This window comes from Artibeus jamaicensis, unplaced genomic scaffold (genome assembly GCF_021234435.1).
Source record: "Artibeus jamaicensis isolate MK-2021 breed Jamaican fruit bat unplaced genomic scaffold, CSHL_Jam_final contig_240, whole genome shotgun sequence".
Taxonomy (NCBI): Eukaryota; Metazoa; Chordata; class Mammalia; order Chiroptera; family Phyllostomidae; genus Artibeus; species Artibeus jamaicensis.
The window spans coordinates 19867437-19886884 of NW_026521506.1; the positions used below are offsets into that span (position 1 = coordinate 19867437).

The following is a 19448-nucleotide window of genomic DNA, read 5'->3' on the forward strand; positions in this document are numbered from 1 at the left end:
CCATCTCTTCACTGCTTACTCATGATTGGGGTCAGACCAACAAGCCATGGAGGAATATGTTCCAGTCACTGTTTAATATTTTATTGCTTTAACTATGAAATGTAGAAGGAGTTCCAGGCTTTCACACAGTGTCCCCAGGGCTTTTCAAAGTATTCTGACTACAAACTACCAGCAGAGTATAGGCTTCAGAAATGCACCCAAAATAGAAAGAAGCCGTCACAACCAAGATCTCAATATTTACAACAGAGGCCAAGACTCTTGCAATACTAGTCCTGCAATGAATTATGCAGAGGTAATATGGATTAAATGAGCATAGTCTAGCAAAGACTCCTTGCAAATTTAATTCCAAAGCTATACCAGACCCAGACCCTATAACCTCTAAAAAGGACCAAAGAAAAATATTCATCTTCTTTTTCAGAAATGCACCATGTCCCAGGACACTACCTGCTGTAGGAGTTTATGCATTTTTAAGGTCCTGCTGAGCTGTATCCATTTGGCTTTGATCTCATTAACCAAAATATCAGAAAGATAACGTAGCTCATTGCACCTCTGGCAGATCAAATCAAGTGCATAATGGTGATCTGCTGCAAGTTTGTGTCCATGTAAAATCACAAGCTGAGCCTTTCTTAACAGATCCTGTTTTTAGGAAAGAAGTAAAACAGTAACTGTATGATCTCTATTCAAAGACAGCAAGGGAAAAGTAATTAAGAAACAAATTGGTTGGGCACAGAGACATTTTGCCAAAACTATATATTTGATGTCATACTTCTGTATGCTGCAAAACAGCTTCCAGTTACAGCAATTAGCTATAGCACTTGATGTCATCAGAAGCTCACGCATTTCTGGTAACAGAAAGAAAATTAACCAGCCTCCCAAACTGGGGATAAGATTCGCTTCTCCTATGATGTACAAATTTAGAACAGAACTGCCTGTATCAAATGAGGTACACGCCAGCCAAAGAAAGCTAATTGACTTTACACATCTTGGCCTTGGAAATTCCATGAGAGTCATCATCTACCTGACTCCTTTACAGACCCAAAAGTGAATGTGTCACTGAGTTTCCATGTCAAAAGCAATCTTACCTGCCTTGCCTACACCTAAACTGCTGACCCACCCCCAGCATAGTGACTGAAACATAGTAGGAGCCCAGGAAATGTTTGTTGAAGTAAAATAAAACTGCAGCCCCAAATGAAGAAGTGACTAGCCTATCTAGCTAGTTGAAAAACTAGGGTCAAAATAGGAAGCTGTCATTTAATGGCAATAGAGTTTCAGTTTTGCAAGATGAAAAATTTCTGAAAATCTGTTGAACAACAATGTGAATATACTCAACACTACTTAACTGTACAATTTGAAATGCTTAAGATATTAAATTTTATTTTATGTGTCTGTCACTACAATTAAAACAAAAAAGTATTAAAAACAAAAGCAAGCAAAAAAAAGCAAAGCCCCTATTTTCCAAGGCAATCTGCCTTCTCTTTCTACTATACCACAGAGATTTGTGAATTGCTCCACAATCACAGAGACCTACAAACACAATTCCAGAACTGGTCACCACAACTGCTTCCTCTCAATTTTCGATTCTGGTGCTTGTGGTTCACCCATAAATCCATTTGTATGCTGAGAAATCACCCTAAAAACCATGGCCTTGACCTCACATACAAGACGGGAGAGCAAAGCTAGAGTTTGTTAAGTAGTAACACCATGCATCCAAGCTGTAAGACTGGCAGCTGGCTGTTTTGAGTACTTACCATACAGCCATGTATCTCAGGTACTGTGCTGAGTGTTTCATCTACACCACCTAAATGAATCCTTACAATCACTCCACAAAGTAAGTCCTTTCATCCCCAATTTATAGATGAGGACATTGAGGTTTAGAAAATGTAATCAATTTAGCAAAGGTCACACCACTAGTAAAACTAAGCAGATCTACCTGCATGAGTGTATATCTGGTTCAAATGCATGTATCAAATGATGGATGTTTAAGGAATTATGTTCTTGTAACAAAATTGCATTCTTTAAAGACATTGGTCTAGGCTCTTCAAAAGTGATTTCTGATCCTGTTGCCACTGGTAGGCCTAAAACAGTTCACACCATTATCTCAGAGGCCTCCTACATGACACACTCAGTGTCACCTCATGGCTCACACTGAACAGAGAACAGATCAATATGATTGAACCAAGTATTTAGACCATAGCTGAGAGATTAATCATAATTAAGTATTTAGACTAGTGAAAAGCAACAAAATGTAACTATCACATTCCATAAACAGAATGAACATCCAAAATGTAATCTTACCTTAGACTTTTCATCTAATGTTTCCAACTGTTTTATTTTTTGTTTTATTTGAACTATATTCCCTGTGACATCTGCCAGCTCTGCTTGTTGGGTTAATAGAAGTTCAATTTCATGTACAAGCTAAAAATAGGAATAAAAATTAGTCTTAAAAGCATATAAATTATTCATCATTTCCCTTAATATTCATGTTTTATAGGAAATGCTATTAAATCAGAGCAGCAATATGAAAGAATTGTACATATGGAAAATACTTTCAGTTATTTTATTCATACTAATTGTTATAACCTATTTAAATTTAAGCTCCTAGAGATCAGTGTGTACTATTTATAAAATATCATTACTTACATGAGAGGATGCATATCATTACTTACATATGAGAGCATGTATGGAAGTATGTATATGTGTATATACCTGTATGTATAGCCCCTAGATCAGTGGTGAACAGTTCTAGAAACAAAGACACTTCAGTAGCAGTTAGCATACCTAGCACCCAGATCTTGGTTTTTAGTATCATTTCCCAGGAAAACAAACCAGAGCTTCTCAGGAAAATGGCTTGTTCTCAGGCTGAGGCAGAGTAGGAGTAAGATGACCTTGGATCGTCTCTTTTTTTGTTTTAAAGATGTTATTTATTTATTTTTTCAGACAGGAGAAGGAGGGAGAAAGAGAGGTACAGAAATATCAATTGCTTGCCTCTTGTGCACCCTGCAGGGGGGACCTGGTCCACAACCCAAGCATGCGCCCTGACTAGGAATCCAACCAGCAACCCTTTCGTTCACAGGCTGGCACTCAGTGTACTGAGCCACACCAGCCAGGGCTGAAAGCATTTTATATCTAAAATAAATTTGAAGAGTGCTGGCTGGGTAGCTGAGTTGATTAGAACGTCATCTTGCTACACCAACAATGCAGGTTCAATCCCCCAATCAAGGAACAGACAGGAAGCAACCAGTACCTGCATTTGGAACAATAAATCTCAATCTCAATCTCAATCTCAATCTCAATCTCAATCTCTTCTCTTCTCTTCTCTTCTCTTCTCTTCTCTTCTCTTCTCTTCTCTCTCTCTCCCAACTCCGTCCCCTCCCTCCCCTCCCTCCCTCTCCCTTCTCTCCCTCCTTCCTCTCTCTAAAAACAATAAAAAATAAAATAAAAACTGAATAACAAATGTCAGGGCAGATTGCAACCTTGTCCCTCTCTTATTTGTTAACACATAATTATGTGCTCTTTTGAAAGAAATGAGCAAGCCACAGAAGTAGAAGTCTTGGCACTTAGTAGTTGCTTTCTTCAAAGTCAAGATTCACTCACAGTTGCCTCCTTTTTCTCCCTATCTCTCCATGAGCATAAATGGGCATCTTATGAGACTATATTTGTAATGATCAAGGAATAAGAACCTCTAGGATCATGAAAATAAATGTACAAAGAAATGTTTAACTGACCTCTTGAAAATCCTGCTCAAACTTCCACAGTTGCAGGTACTGCTCCATTTTTAGTTGGTGTTTTTCCCAAAATCCATCAAAAGCAATTTCCATATCATGTACTTGAGCTAGCAATCTTAACAAAGAAAAGTCATAGAGTTCCATTAAAATACTGGCTTGCTTTATAGTTATATAGATAAACCTGGTCAGGACATTAAGAATTATAGGCAAAGTCACAGCCATGACACTTTAGCCAGCCAGAGACCATCAGTGTCCATAGAACTTCTTCTATGAGCAAACTAACTTCTGTGAGGCAACTGAGGAGTGAATCCTCAGATTTCCAGAGATCCAGGAATACTTTAACACTTAACAGATTACAGCAAGACACATGAAATTCTCTTTCAAAAGTATAAAATAAGAAAGTCTAGACCCAAAAGAAACGACTCACTTATTAATAGTTTGCCAATCGCCGCCTGTTTGCTCATGAGGTTCAGATCTTGAACTTATAGTCTCTTCTGTGTCAGGCACTTCCAGATTGGTTAGCAGAATTTTTCCTTCTTTGGTTACAGCTGTAATATCATTCTGTACAAAGGTATGACAGGATGTATCAAATACCTGCTAGGAACCTAATCTGAATGACCTACAGAGAAAGAAGCATATGCCTATAACATGCAGAATAGAAATGGTAGCTCTAGAACAGCCTTTGCTTTTATAACTGAAAAAGCAAGGAATCCCTCAGTACCATAGAATCAAAAAGCTGTTAGAATCTCCAAGAAGCCTCTGCCTGTTGAGCTGGATGTAGCAATCACTATTTCTACAAGATCTTTACAGGCAGAAGTACCCCATGGAATGGTTGTAGCCTCCTTCTCTTACTGGTAAAAAGTTTTGTTAATCTATTATATTCTGCTAATAGTTTAATGTACATAAGTAAAACCATGGTAGCATAACAAAGACTACAATACTATAGCATACAGTTCCAAATAATATTTAATGTATATTCAAATATAGTTAGATGCCTTTCCGACTAATCCTTAATTGTTACCCATCACTGCCTACCCTAAGTATTATGTTCATGCTTGGATTAATTAATCATAAAGCATATGCTTCTATTCAGAAGGTATTTTTTAAAATATATATTTTATTGCTTATGCCATTACAGTTGTCCCATTTCCCCCTTTCATTCCCATCCAGTTTGCACACCCCCTCCCCCCACATTCCCCCCTTTAGTTCATGTCCATGTGTCATAAGTTCTTTAGCTTCTACATTTCCCCTACTATTCTTACCCTCCCCCTATCTATTTTCTATCTACTGTCTATGCTACTTATTTTCTGTACCTTCTCCCACTCCCCTATTGCTAACCCTCCGTGTGATCTTCATTTCTATGGTTCACTCCTGATCTAGCTGTCCTCTTAGTTTGCTTTTGTTTTAGGTGTGGTTGTTAATAACTGTGAGTTTGCTGTCCTTGCACTGTTCATATTTTTTATCTTCTTTTTCTTAGGTAAGTCCCTTTAATATTTCATATAATAAGGGCTTGGTGATGATGAACTCCTTGAATCTGATCTTATCTGAGAAGCACTTTATCTGTCCTTCCACTGTAAATGACAGCTTTGCTGGATAGAGCAATCTTGGATGTAGGTCTTTGGATTTCATGACTTGGAATACTTCTTTCCATCCCCTTCTTGCCTATAAGGTCTCCTTTGAGAAATCAGCTGACAGTCTGATGGGAACTCTTTTGTAGATAACTGTCCCCTTATCTCTTGCTGCTTCTAGAATTCTCTCCTTCATTTTAATCTTGTGTAATGTAATTATGATGTGCCTTGGTGTGTTCCTTCTTGGGTCCAACTTCTTTGGGACTCTCTGAGCTTCCCCGACTTCCTGGAAGTCTATTTCCTTTGCCAGATTGGGGAAGTTCTCCTTCATTATTTGTTCAAATAAGTTTTCCACTTGTTGCTCTTCCTCTTCCCCTTCTGGTACCCCTGTAATTTGGATTTTGGAACATTTAAAAATGTCCTGGAGGTTCCTAAGCCTCTCATTTTTTTGTATTCTTGTTTCTTCATTCTTTTCTGTTTGGTCATTTCTTTCTTCCTCTGGTCTACTCAATTGATTTTAATCCCAGTTTTGTTTCCATCACTATCGGTTCCCTGTGCATTTTGCTTCAATGTAGCCTTCATTTTTTCATCTAATTTGCAAACAAATTCAACCAAGTCTGTGAGCATCCTGACTACCAGTGTTTTGAACTGTGCATCTGATAGATTGGCTCTGTCTTTGTTGCTTAGAAGTATTGGCTCTGGGGTTTTGAGCTGTTCTGCTTGAGCCATAATGTTTTGGTCTGTTTAGGCCTATTATGTATGAGGGGCAGAGCCTTAGGTGTTCATCAGGGTGGGGCAACCCAGTTGCTAGGTTGTGACTGGGGGTGGGGTCAGAGAGGGAGCAATGGTGTTTGTTGGGCTCTCTCTTGGATTTTGGTCCCCTCTGCCACTTCCCACAAACAAATTGGGCCCTTCTGGTGCTGGTTCCTGGCACTAGAAGGGTGTGTGGGATTGTGTACATTCTAGGATCTTGTGGGCCTCCCCAGTGAACTCTTCTGTGAGTCTGGGAGCCTCTCCTGGCACCTCAACCCCCAAAAGTTTTTCCAGTCAGTGCCTTTAGGCTTTATTTCCCATTGCTGGGGCCCTGGGTTGCACAGTCTGTCTCACTGACCATTTTTAAACATGCCTGGTTTATCTGCACATGAATGTGTGTCCATGGTCAGCCAGCCACCTTGTGCACCTCACTGGGTCTGCTCGTTTTCTTCCCGTGCCCATGTTTGGCCAACCACCGCCTCTTCCTGCCAGAACTCCTCCCACAGGCCACCAACTCCACCCCTCTTACCGATCTGGATGAATGGTTCGTTGTTGTCGGACTTTGGTAAAGTTCAATTTTCTGTGTGTTTTGGTTGTGTTTTTGTTTCTAAATCTTTGTTGTCCTTAAATTTGGTTGTGCGAGAAGGTACAGTATTTTCACCTACACCTCCACCTTGGCCAGAAGTCCCCTATTCAGAAGGTCTTAACCTTGGATGGTAGATTCTTCAGGCATGTAAGGGTGATCTATGAGTTCCTTCAGGAGATCTAAAAATTTAGGTGTATATGTATTTTTTTGTGAACAGCATCCACGACATCACCACCAATGTGAATAAGAACACAAACATTTAAGAGCTAGTGGCAATTTTGTGCCAAACAATGCTGCACATATATTGCATGCTGTACTTCATTTCATCCTCACAACAACCCTACCAGGTATGCATTTATCATCACCATCAACCTCACTGTACATGTAAAAAAGCCTGAAATTTAGAGAGGGTAAGCAAATTACCTGATCACATAGTTTGGAAGAGACAGAGCTTTCTTTCCTTGAACAGAGTTTTGTTTTTAGATTATGATTCAAAATTTCACTTTCTCTCCTCTTCTTAATTTAAAAATGTCACCTCTGCATAGAGCTTGTATCTGTCAGTGACCCAGCAAGCCTATTATCATGTGAAGGACATGAATTCTACAGGGAAGCCTAGTGCTTGTTCAGATCATTTCTAAACTTTGGAGGAAAAGTGAATTTAAAGCAGTTGGTGATCGTCTGAACCGGGTCTCAGATTTCTTCACAACCCAACACTCCAGACAACTGGGTAGGAGAGCCAAATCAACTTGCTATTTATTATAGAAAACAACCAGAACTAGTCCTCTGTGGAAGAGAAAGCTGGCAATCAATTTACCAATGTTTGACTTGGTCCCAATGCTAGTATACTGCAGAGGTGGGACAAGAAACCAGGCCTCCTTGCTCCTCATCAGGTTCTCCATTTTACATGGTGCCTGTGGTAGATGTTAAAATAGAACACCTGTGTGCCTCTTCATACTCTATTTTTCCAAACCAGTGGGCCTTTTCATGGGATAAAAAATATGTGGTAACAAAAATAACTTTAGATTTCTTATTCTGGAGCATTTATAAACTATTCTATTTACAAATAAATAACTTCTGAAGAGATTGCACCATTTACAAAGAGAGTACTTAGATACAACAATTCCAGGACCTTCTCCTCTTGTATTCTTATTTTTTGCATGTGCTTTATAATATACATAAATATATCTTTTGTCTCCACACCCACCAATCAGTGTGAAATGGACACACTGAATACCTCTCTAGAAAAAGACCATGGAAAACATTTGCTTGTCCCCTCTGTCAGACATACCTTCAACAGGTGATACCTTTCAGTATGAATTGCAAGAAGTTTTTCTATTGAAGAAATATCATCTGGTAGTTCTGTCTCAGCCAGTTCAGTTCCAAAGGACTGTAGCATCTGAGCCATGTCTTTCACTGTGAGGGCAAAATTTTCTATAGCCTGCAAAGAGCCAGTGATTCTTTTAATTTTGTGGGACCTGTGTCAGCATATCAGAACCTGGATCAGTAACTGTATTTTATTTAGGTATGACAGCAAACACATATACTATGCGCACCGTCCTTGGCAATCAACTCTAACTCTGCATCTAAGCCTCTAAAATACTAAATAGTCAGGTGAAGGGTCTTCTTGAATGTCTTTTAACTAAATGTCTGTACTTTCTTTGACAATGATGAGAACTATTTCAAAAAGATGCCATGTCCTGAGTAATTCAGTTTATGACCTTGAAAACCCCAGTGTCTTCCTTATTTTGGTAAACTCTGCAATTGTAAAACTGCTTTATAATAACTTTCCTTCTGGAGGGAGATGAGAACATCAAGACCACTTGATATTTAGTATACTTTATGAACAAGTATTAGCATTCTGAGTAAGATGATGGAATGAGGCAATATAGGGACTCTAGTCACAACAATTCATCTCAGCTTTTGTTGCCCTAAAATGTCACGCAAGGTTTTGCTGTTCATTTTGTTTCCAAAAGCAATTACTCAGAGAAAGAAGGAAAAATATACCCCCTGTTTGCCACACAGCTCAGGGTATCTGCTCTGTTATTTATAGCTTTATCAGTTATGTATGGCTAGCCATTGCTAATTTTGACAATGTACCTGAATATGAAGGACTACCGAATGAAGAATACACATGAGGAAAATAGAACCCTGGTTTAATTAAACAATATTTTAATTACTTCCTTCAGAAGGTTTCCTATTACCTATGGAATTTGCAGTAGAGATTCTTTTTTTAAAAGATTTTATTTATTTATCTTTAGAGGGGAAGGGAAGGAGAGAGGGAGAGAAACATCAATGTATGGTTGCCTTTCGTGCACCCCCTGCTGGGAACTGGCCTGCAGGGAACCGGCCTGCAACCCAGGCATGTGCTCTGACTGGGAATCGAACTGCGATTGTCTGGTTCGCAAGCCCACACTCAATCCACTGAGCTACACCAGCCAGGGCTGCAGTAGAGACTCTTATACCACAAACTCATGCCTGTGAGATGCAGGACCCTTGCCTATTTGTAAATTTCTAGAACAGAAGGACTCTCTGCTACAAAGCTGACTGCCTCAGGAGCACCACTATGATGGCAAGATTAATAATATGACTTGCATTTTTTGAAGGCCTGCCATATTCATAGGCTAGGCACCATGCCAAACATTTTACATTTGTCATCTCATTTCATCTTCCCAATATCCCTGAGTTAAACTTATCTATGATTCCCATTTTATAACTGGGAAAACTGAGACTCAGAGAGGTTATATAATTTCTGCAAGGTTATACAACTAAAAAGCATCAGTGCTAGGATTTGAATCCCAACTCTTTGTTTCTTCAGGTTACTACATGGCCACAGGAGGGGGCAGGACAGAGGAAGATCTCCTTATTCCCTAGGCCTCTTTTTCAACTGCCATCCTCAATGACTCTTCATCATTTCTAGGTATTTCCTATGGAAGACAATCAAGATGTTGAATTATATATTTTTAAAAACTAGGAGCCCCAGAAATCTGTTTTTTTCCAAAGAGGAAAAGAATTCTAGTACTCAATTTAAAAGGTAACAAGAACCATAAGCTCTATCTATAGTAAGGTCAAAAGAAACATACATTTCTGAAGAGAATCCATTCACTGTGGCAGTACTGCAAGGTGCCCCCTAACTCAGGGGTTAATTGCTTGTCATCAATGTATGTCAGCAATTCACTAACCGAGCCCAGCATAACAACCTATATAAATAAGCAAGAAAGATATTGTTAACTGCCCTTTGTGGCATCCCTCCATTCAACTGTACAATGAACTTTAGCATTCACTTAGCAGAAATTTAACTTTCACAAATGCTTCTAGCAAATCTCTTCTGTTCCTCCCCCCACACATGTATTCACTACCTTCTTCAAGTAGAAACAGGTTTCATTTATAAAACATTTCTCTATAAAGCAAAATTAATCTCCATAGAAACTCAAACACCTGATTCTCCTTGATCTAAAATTTTGCACTGTTAACAATCAACCTTCTGAAAGAATATTATGCCTACTGCAAAGTAAAAGGGCTTTATGGAGACTGTTACAATTTATCAGGAGACACTGATCTTTGCAAAAATATCAAAATTTATGAGCACCCTAGCCCTGAAAACATATAAAAATATCTTTAAAAAAACAAAAACATCTGAACTAGCTCAGGATGCAAGTTCATGGGAGTACAAATACATAAAACACTCACTTATAATTTTCTAAAACAAAATGTCTTGATTTTATACACACATATACACATACACATACACACAAGGTGAGGCAAAAGTAGGTTTACAGTTGTTCATATGAAAAAATACAATAATCAATAAATGATAATACAAGAATAAACTCTGTTTCACATACTCTCAACTGCAAACTTCCTTTTGCTCTACCCTGTATATATAACATATGTGACATATATCACTTTCAAAAGGAATTGCTTCATTACAAATTGATTAATCTATTCCTTTAACAGTAGAAGCAGAAGACTTTCAGTCATTTTAAATTTACATTTTTTAAGACAAATTCCATTTTTTCCTTTTAAATTTGTCATGAGCACATATGTAACATGGAACAGCATGGCACAAAGTCTTTATGAGAATAAAAGGAACAAAACATTTTTAAAAATATGCTCTTACCGGTAGTTTGAGCATGAAATCTTCCTGACTAAATCGAAATCCAATGTCTGTGAAAGTCCGTTGAAGAAAACTGGTTGGACGTAGAACCAATACCAAGTGTATGTTCCCTGGGAAGGAAGTCTGTAAAAAGAAAGAGCACAGGAAAGAAAGCAAACATTGTCAAAACATACACTCAACTAAGCACCTATCAGAAAACTGTAATGAAAGAAAAGAAATTTTAAAATCATAAAAGCCAGCCCTGGCTGGTGTGGCTCAGTGGATTGAGCACCAGAACCAAAGGTTGCTGGTTCAATTCTCAGTCAGGGCACAGGCCTGAGTTGTGGGCCTGGTCCCCAGTAGGGGGTGTTTAAAAGGCAACCACACATTCATGTCTCTCTCCCTCTCTTTCTCCTTCTCTCTTCCCTTCTCTAAAAATAAATAAATAAAATCTAAAACACAAAAATGCTTAAAAAATCATGAAAGCCACTAAAAGGACAAACTTTAAAAGAGATAGTGATAAGATCTAAAAACACGAAAATGAAAATAAAACCAATGCAAGGTCATCAGGTCAGATCTTTGCAATGCTCATGGCATAGAATTTTCTCACACTGAAGTCTCAAGTTACAAAGAATTATACTCTTAAGCTTCATTTTAAAGTTATTTATTTATTTGTACTGAAATTGCATTTATTCCCTATAAAAAGAATTAGGAGACAGGTTCCTAGAGTATCCCTAAAAGTCAAAGGAAACTCAAATCCTGCATACTTATAGAAAATAACAGAAGAAAACTATTTTATGAACTCAAATGTTTATTTTTATCCAAGCAGCATTCACTGAATATCTTCTGTGTGTCCACTTCGTGTATTTAAATGAATAATTATCAAGCACTGTTAGCATTCAGTACACCCAAATTAATAAAATATAGTCTGTACACTTCTTGCAAGAAAATGACAGTCTGAAAATAGTGGAGGACATTAATAACCATTAGCTCTATAGCACAATAATTTAATAAGTGAAACAAGGGCATTATAAAAAGACACAACAGAAAGTGATAGAACTGCACATTCTAGGCCTAGGAATGTCAAGAAAGGTTTCAAAGCATAAGGAGAGGTTAATCGGAATAACAAAATGTCATTCTGGTACACCGACACTTCTCCAGCTTCTAGAATACTGGTACATAATAGGTGGCCAAGAAATAATTGCTAAATGAAATAATGCAAAAGACAAGGAGGGAACTATGCAAAATTAGTAATGGATGGACTAGTATAGGCCCATATTAATAGTAAACTACCACATATCAAATGCTTTACTATGTGCCAAGTATTTTACCAACATTATCATAGTTCCTCTTCATAATAATTAGTTCAAGTAGTTAGGCTATTCTCTTTTAACAAAGAAAGTGAGGCTCATATATTTAAGCGTAATTGACCCAGCTGGTGAGGCCTTAATTTGCACCTGAGTCTGTGCTGTTAATCACTCTATTATCCCATTTCTTCAAGAGGTTCCAATCAGAAAGGCTAGAGGAAAATTATGCTGGAGGTATAGCAATGGAAACCAGTGCTACAAAGATGGGCAGGAGCTGGTTCAGGAAAGGCCTTGGGTTTTCTCCTGGAGAAAAGGGGGGACTCTAAGAAGTTTCAAGCAGCAGAGCAACATGATCAGTTTGCATTTTAGGAGGATCACGCTGGCTTTAGGACTGGATTTGGAAGAGAGTGGAAGCAAAGAGGTGAGCTAGGAGGCTAGAGTACAGTAATCCAACCCAGGGATGAGGATTTCCTAAACTGGAGCAACAATACCAGGGATAAGGATAGAATTCAGCAGAGAGAATCTGCAAGACATGATATCTGAATGTGTCTAATAAGAAAGAAAAACCTGGAAACAGCTGCCCATCTGTAAATGAGTGGATCAAAACACTGTAGTACATTTACACAATGGAAAACTACACAGCAGAAAGAATGAATTCCTACTCTTCACAACAGTATGGATGGAACTGTAGATATTATGCTAAGTGAAATAAGCCAGGTGGTGAAAGACCAAGTGCCATATGATCTCACCTATAAGAGAAACAGAGTCAACAAAACAAACAAATGAGCAAAATAGAACCAGAGACATGGAAATAAAGAACAAACTGAGAGTTACCAAAGGGGTGGGGGAAGAGGGATAATAGGGGAAAGTAGGGGAAGGGTAAAGTCAAAAAAACATGAATAAAGGACTCATGGGCATGGACTATAGGGGGTTGACTGTGGGAGTGGGGGGGACGGGGCAAGAAAGAGCAACAGGGGGAAAAGGTGGAACAACTGTAACTAAACAACAATAAAAATTGTTTTTTAAAAAAGGAAAACATAGGAAATCAATCTCCAGATTTCTAGCTTGAGTAACTAGGTGAATGGTACAGCCCTCACTAACATGGAGAACACAAGAGGAGCAGGTTTTCATGAGGGGGACGAGATACTGATGCCCATTCCTGGACCTGTAAGGTTGAAAGAGTAAGCGGAACATCCAGATGATGTGCATCAGCAAACAAATGTACAAGGAAGAAGGGAAAGAAGACCAGACTGGGAATGCAGAGTTGGGAGTTGGCTTCAAAACAGAAGATTGAAGCACAATAAAGCAAAATATGCCAGAAATATTTAAAATACGATAATATTTCAGCCCTGGCTGGTGTGGCTCAATGGGTTGAGCACCAGCCTGAGAAGCAAAAGGTCACCAGTTCGATTCCCGGTCAGAGCAAATGCCTGGGTTGTGGGCCAGGTCCCCAGTTGGGGGCATGTGAGTGGCATATAATCAAGGTTTCTCTCACTCTCATTCTCCCTCCATCTCTCTAAAAAATAAAATATTTAAAAATTAATATTTAAAAATATATTTCAAGCATGTTGAAATATTAGTAATTAAAATTTTAATACAAAAGTTGTTAAGATATTGTGAGGCAGAGTAATGGGAACTCTGTACTTTCTGCTCAATTTGCTGTGAATCCAAACCTGCTCTAAAAAAAAATAAAGTCTAATAATTTTCACTGAGTTGTAAGAACTAAACTCTTAGGGAAATGACATGTAAAAGTGGAAATTTTAAAAATTCAATCGGAAATACCGATAAAACAAAAAAAAACCATTAAGTGGCAATGAGAACTACAGGGAAAGAGAACTGAGTGTCATACAATAGGTAAAAGAGCACAAAATTAAATCACTAAATGAAACAAAGATAATAAATAGATATGAATTGGGATGGCTGTCCAACTTATAAGTCCTCCAGGTGGCCATGTCTGTACTACCCTCTCCCTTAATGAGAAATTTATTCCCCTCTGCTTTACACTGAATGTTTATTCCTCCCCCAAATTCATATGTTGTAACAACCCTGAATGTGATATTAGGAGGTGGGGCCATTTAGAGGTGATTAGAGCATGAGGTTGCAACCCCCATGAATGGGGTTAGCAATCTTATAAGATGGACCCCCAAAAGATACCTCACCCCTTCTGCCATGTGAGGGCACAGAGAAAGATGACCTTCTAGGAACCAGGAACTGGGCCCTCACCAGACATCAAATCTGCCAGGACCTTGATATTGTCCTTCCAGCCTCTAGAACTATGAGAAATAAATTTCTGTTTATGAGCCACCCAATCCATGGTATTCTGTCATTGCACCCCAAATGGACCAAAAGAAGTCTCTTACAATTTTCATTGGTTCCTAATAAAAACTGTTGTCTTTCTACATGACCTTGCCCTTCCAACACACAATGATTAGTAGGATGAAGATTTGATGTAAGTAGGACAGAAGTTCTGCCCTAAGATTTTACAAATTGGTACTAAGAAAAGGGAACTTTGATGGCACAGTTCCAGAGCTACTGGGAATCATGACTCCTGCTGCTGGAGAAAGCTTATTTCAACTTTTCCAGAGAAACAGAGATAGAGTTCCAATGATAATATACATTCTCTCCTCTATTATGTACATGATATATTGTGTTTTATGCTAAGCATGGTACATACCACCCATGGTTATTATAAGAATCAAAAGAAATAGTAAATATAAAGGTAGTTTGTAAACTCTAAAATAATTAATAACATAATTCACTTTGGATTCTTAGACCCAAGGCCAAGAAAGTTTAGGTAGAAAACTACCAGAATATGGACACAGTCTTGCTTAAGGAGAGACTCTGACAAGGTTTTGTAAGAACTGTGGACCTATTTTTACCTTGAAAACACTGATTCTATTTCTATCCCATTCACTTTAGCAGTTAAGTCATTCCTTCTCCTTCACATAGGTAAATTACTGTATTATTATACTACCTGCTTTGATCTAGCCTTTTGTTTTTTCACTTTTCAAAGGAACTGAAAGCACCCAACTTTTGCCAACACTTAAAGCAAAATTACTATTATTCTTTCATTGATTTTAGGTTGATGTTGTCTCATTGTCTCTTTCTCTCTGACTTTCCTTAATGTCATAGTCTCTGGTATGGAGTAGGAAATATCTGGATGCAAGACCCTGGGGAAGACCAACTTAAAGTCGGGAATACTCATCCTCCTCCCAAATCAGGGTGGAAGATACAATGGGAACAGAGAAGGCCACATGGCAACTCTTTGCCTGAGCTAAGGCCCAGGTCTCCACCCTGCTATTCCTAGGAGAACAAAGTGGTTCCAACAGCCAGGTCTAGGAACAGCTGATCACACAGCAGGGAGCAAAATATAAAGAGAGGAGCAGAATCACTGTCCACAGAATCCACAGGAAGAGTTTCAGCAGGCTTTGAAAGCCTTCAGCTGCTCCAAAGCCAAGCAGGAGTTTAGTGCTGGCTGTTTGTTAAATCACTTATTGTCACTTTTTAATCAAGTAGTTTATCCTAAACACAGATGGCTGTATAGAATGCTTCTGAAGAAAACTCTACATTCTAATCAGATCATTTTTAAGTAAGACTTTCTGATTATTTTATTAGTCTCCTTCCTTAATTCCTTGAAAATGTTTAGTGACTTGGTTATCACCAAAAGACCACAAAAGTTATATTTTTAAAGAAAATGCAGTATCAAGGATGAAAATTTCATTTACCGCCTGTATAATAACATTTACAATATTTTTATTGTAGAATAATTTCAGCTACTGAAATAATTTCTAGATCTTTATTCAGCTACTATGCAAATCTTCCATTTCGACAAATAACTTGTATGCAATAGCTATAAAACTACTAAATAATTGGTGCCACTGAAACAATTCATTTGATTTGTCAGTCATTTTTGTTTTTTTACAAAACTAAATTAAACTGTTCAGACCACATATATTGTTTCTATCCCTCATGCCCATTAAATCCCATGTATGTAGCAAATACACTTGATTTTTCATTCCCAGGCCCATACACTGATCCCAAACTGAAACAGGTGGTTGCTATATTGTCTAATTATAGCAAATCCACAAGCTCACATGAATGACTACTTTATATAGCTTCTCCCTCTCTAGCAAAAAAAAGATATATATATATATATATATATATATATATATATATATATATATTTGTATATATTCAGGGCCTCTCAAAGACTTAAGGTATGAAAAAGAGATTGGCTAGATTGCCATGGGTGGGAGTGTTGCTTTTTATTCAATTGTTATTGCAAAAATTATGCTAATCCTGAGCATTATTATGACATTGTGCCAAGTACTTTACATGCATTAGATTCTTATTTTATCCTCATTTCACAGCTGGAGAAAATTGAAAGTAGTAGGCAGAATAATAATTTCCCAAAGAGGTCCACAAAAAAGGTCCACATCCTAATCCATATAACTTGTGAATATATAACATTACTAAAGAGACTTTGTACATGTGATTAAATTAAGGATCTTGAGGTGGGGAGATGCCTGTGGGTTATCAGGACAGGAATAACATAATCACAAGGATCCTTATTAGACAAAGAGGAAATAGAGAGGACCAGAGTAAGGGAAGAGATGTGATGACAGAAGCAGAGGTCAGAGTGACATGGGACCATGAGCCAAAGGATGTGGGTGCCTTTAGAAGCTGAAAAGTCAAAGAAACTGATTCTTCTCTAGAGCCTCCACAAGGAACAAAGCCCTTCTGACACCTTTGTTTTAGCCTGGTAAGACTCATTTTGGTTCTCACTTTCAGAACATTAACAGAATACATTTAAATATATTAATAGAGTACATACCATTTGTGGTAATTTGTTATAGCAGCAATAGAAAACTAATACACTGCCCTGGCTGGTGTGGCTCAGTGGATTGAGCACTGGCCTCTGAAACAAAGGGTCACTGGTTCAATTCTCGGTCAGGGCACATGCCTGGGTTGCAGGCCAGGTCCCCAGTAGGGGGCAAACAAGAGGCAGCCACACATTGATGTTTCTCTCCCTTTCTTTCCCCTCCCTTCCCCTCTGTCTAAAAATAAATAAGTAATATCTTTAAAAAAAAGAAAACTAATACCCTGAAGTTTTGTGAGGTTATTTTTCAAGAATTTATAGCTTGCTTGTAAGTGGCAGAATTAAAGACCAAATTCATCTGAGTGCAGAGCCAAACACTTAAACTTTAATTGAAAAAATAAAAGGAGAATATATATATATTTTGTGTGTGTGTGTCTGTGTGTGTGCACGCGTGCACACATATTCATTTTAGCTTTCCTTCCTCTGGAGAAACACCTAGTGGACAGTAAAACAATCAACAGAGAAATTTGGGGCAACATAGCAAAGATGATACAAGGATCAGGTTTAAGGTCAAGAATCTAAACATGAAACCTAAAGCAAAGGTAACAAACTTGAATGCCTACCATGTGTTAGGGGAATAATGTAAATGCATAAAGTAGTCAGGGTTTAATCAAAACACAGCCTGACTGAGGTGGAAAGTAGCAACTCACACTCTTCCTGGATGATGAGAAAAATAGGAAATGCGGCAAGCTGGAAAGCATTGCGGGAGAGGCACTCACTACTCAGTTTCAGCTAACTGTCATGTGGAAAGGTGGGCCCAGCTTTGCCAAGTCTTTTGATTCCTCAGAAGAAGCCAGAAATCCACATTTTCTGTGAAACTTCAGGATTTTTTTAAAGATTTCATTTATTTTTAGAGAGAGGGGAAAGGAGAGAGAAAGAGGGGGAAAGAAACATCAACGTGTAGTAGCCTCTTGTGCAACCCCCACACTGGGGACCCGGCCTGCAATCCAGGCATGTGCCCTGACTGGGAATCAAACCAGCAACCCTCTGGTTTGCAGGCTGGCACTCAGTCCACTGAGCCGCTCCTGCCAGGGCAAAACTTCAAGATCTTTAAAAATGGGAAACAAATTAAAAGTTTGGTAAAAGACTTTAACAAACACCAAATAATGTACAGTCTAAACAAAACACATCTATGGACTACTAGTTTGCAAACTCTGAATTAAAGCTTCACATATATGAACATGGGCCCATGGCAATAATATGTACACTTTTCTGTCTGTGATTGCTGGCAATAAGAATCTAGAGAAGACAGAGAGCTCTTAAGAAATTTTAACTTGCAAGGCCATTTAGATTTAAGACGTGTTTGTAGATAGGTATATAGAGATAGTGCTTTTCCTCCATATAGATATTTACATAACTAAACATTCAAGTTAACCCATTTTAAAGCTAGTATTCAAACGAGCAATCAAATAGCATTTCACTTATTACAAATAGTATAGCTGCCTGCACGTATCTCACAGCAAATATATTGCAAGACCATTGAGCTTTTTTCCATTTTGGTTTGGAGAAACTACATTCATAAATTCTTGGGTATGCTGTTTTAAGGCTCTGTAATCTGTATAGTTATATAAACATGAAAAGGCACAGTTTCTATTTTCTATGAAATCAAACCCTAGAATTTAAAACCATAAAGCATTTGTAGGAACTTATTGAAAAGAGCAAAGAGATGTGGGCAGGGGTCACACTTGCTTTATTTTGTCATTTTTCCCCCTTAAAAACACAGGTAACATGAGAGAGAAAACAGTGTTGCTTTTAGCTTACTGCAGGCATTGTTTTTTTGGAGTTCCAACATGTGACTGCTTAAAGGTACTCGAGTAAAAGCCAAATACATTGCTCATCTTTATAGGGCTCAGAGTCATTTCTCCAATCACTGTGTGTGGCCCCACCCCAGCCCTCTGCAGCAGTTCTTACTGGTTCTTCAGGTTCATGGGCACAAAATTAGCTTTCTCTCACCTTTTACTCCTAGAGAAAAGATTTACTCCCTTTCTCCTCACATGTTCCCTCAGGTCACCCAGTTATGTGGACATATAACAGTAAGGACAGCAATGCCACCACCAAAAGGCATAAACTTGATACACCATTTCACTATCAAAGTCTATAAATTCACCTTATTTCATTTCTTTTGTGCAATACCTAACAGAAGCAATTTATATACTTTATGCACACTTTTCATTCATTCTACTTATTTCTTTAAAATTGCCTAAAATGGCTTATCTAATAAAGAGTGTGGTTGCTTTAGTATAAAAATCATTTACAGCCCTGGCTGCTGTGGCTCAGTGGATGAAGTACCAGCCTGCAAACCAAAGGGTCACCAGTTCGATTCCCAGTCAGGGCACAGGCCTGGGTTGTGGGCCAGGTCCCCAGTAGGGGATGTGTGAGAGGCAACCACTCACTGATGTTTCTCTCCCTCTCTGTCTCCCTCCCTTCCCCACTCTCTGAAAATGAATAAAATATTTAAAAAATATATTTCTTTTTTATTGCTTTTATTTTTTTTAATATTTACAATAAAGAAATGCAGTAACAGAGGGAACCCTTGA

The 19448-nt window shown here is 38.2% G+C and overlaps 1 protein-coding gene across 1 annotated transcript in view; it reads right to left on the minus strand.

Moving 5' to 3' along the window:
* Positions 1-19448, minus strand: part of MCF2 (MCF.2 cell line derived transforming sequence) — an 84474-nt gene that overhangs the window by 49387 nt on the left and 15639 nt on the right. Inside the window, exons 4-10 of the mRNA XM_053662370.1 lie at positions 10750-10869; positions 9713-9829; positions 7921-8070; positions 4153-4286; positions 3726-3840; positions 2296-2415; positions 445-636 (exon numbers count right to left, since the gene is read on the minus strand). Coding sequence (XP_053518345.1) covers positions 445-636; positions 2296-2415; positions 3726-3840; positions 4153-4286; positions 7921-8070; positions 9713-9829; positions 10750-10869 — 948 coding nt within the window. The remainder of the gene's footprint in view (positions 1-444; positions 637-2295; positions 2416-3725; positions 3841-4152; positions 4287-7920; positions 8071-9712; positions 9830-10749; positions 10870-19448) is intronic.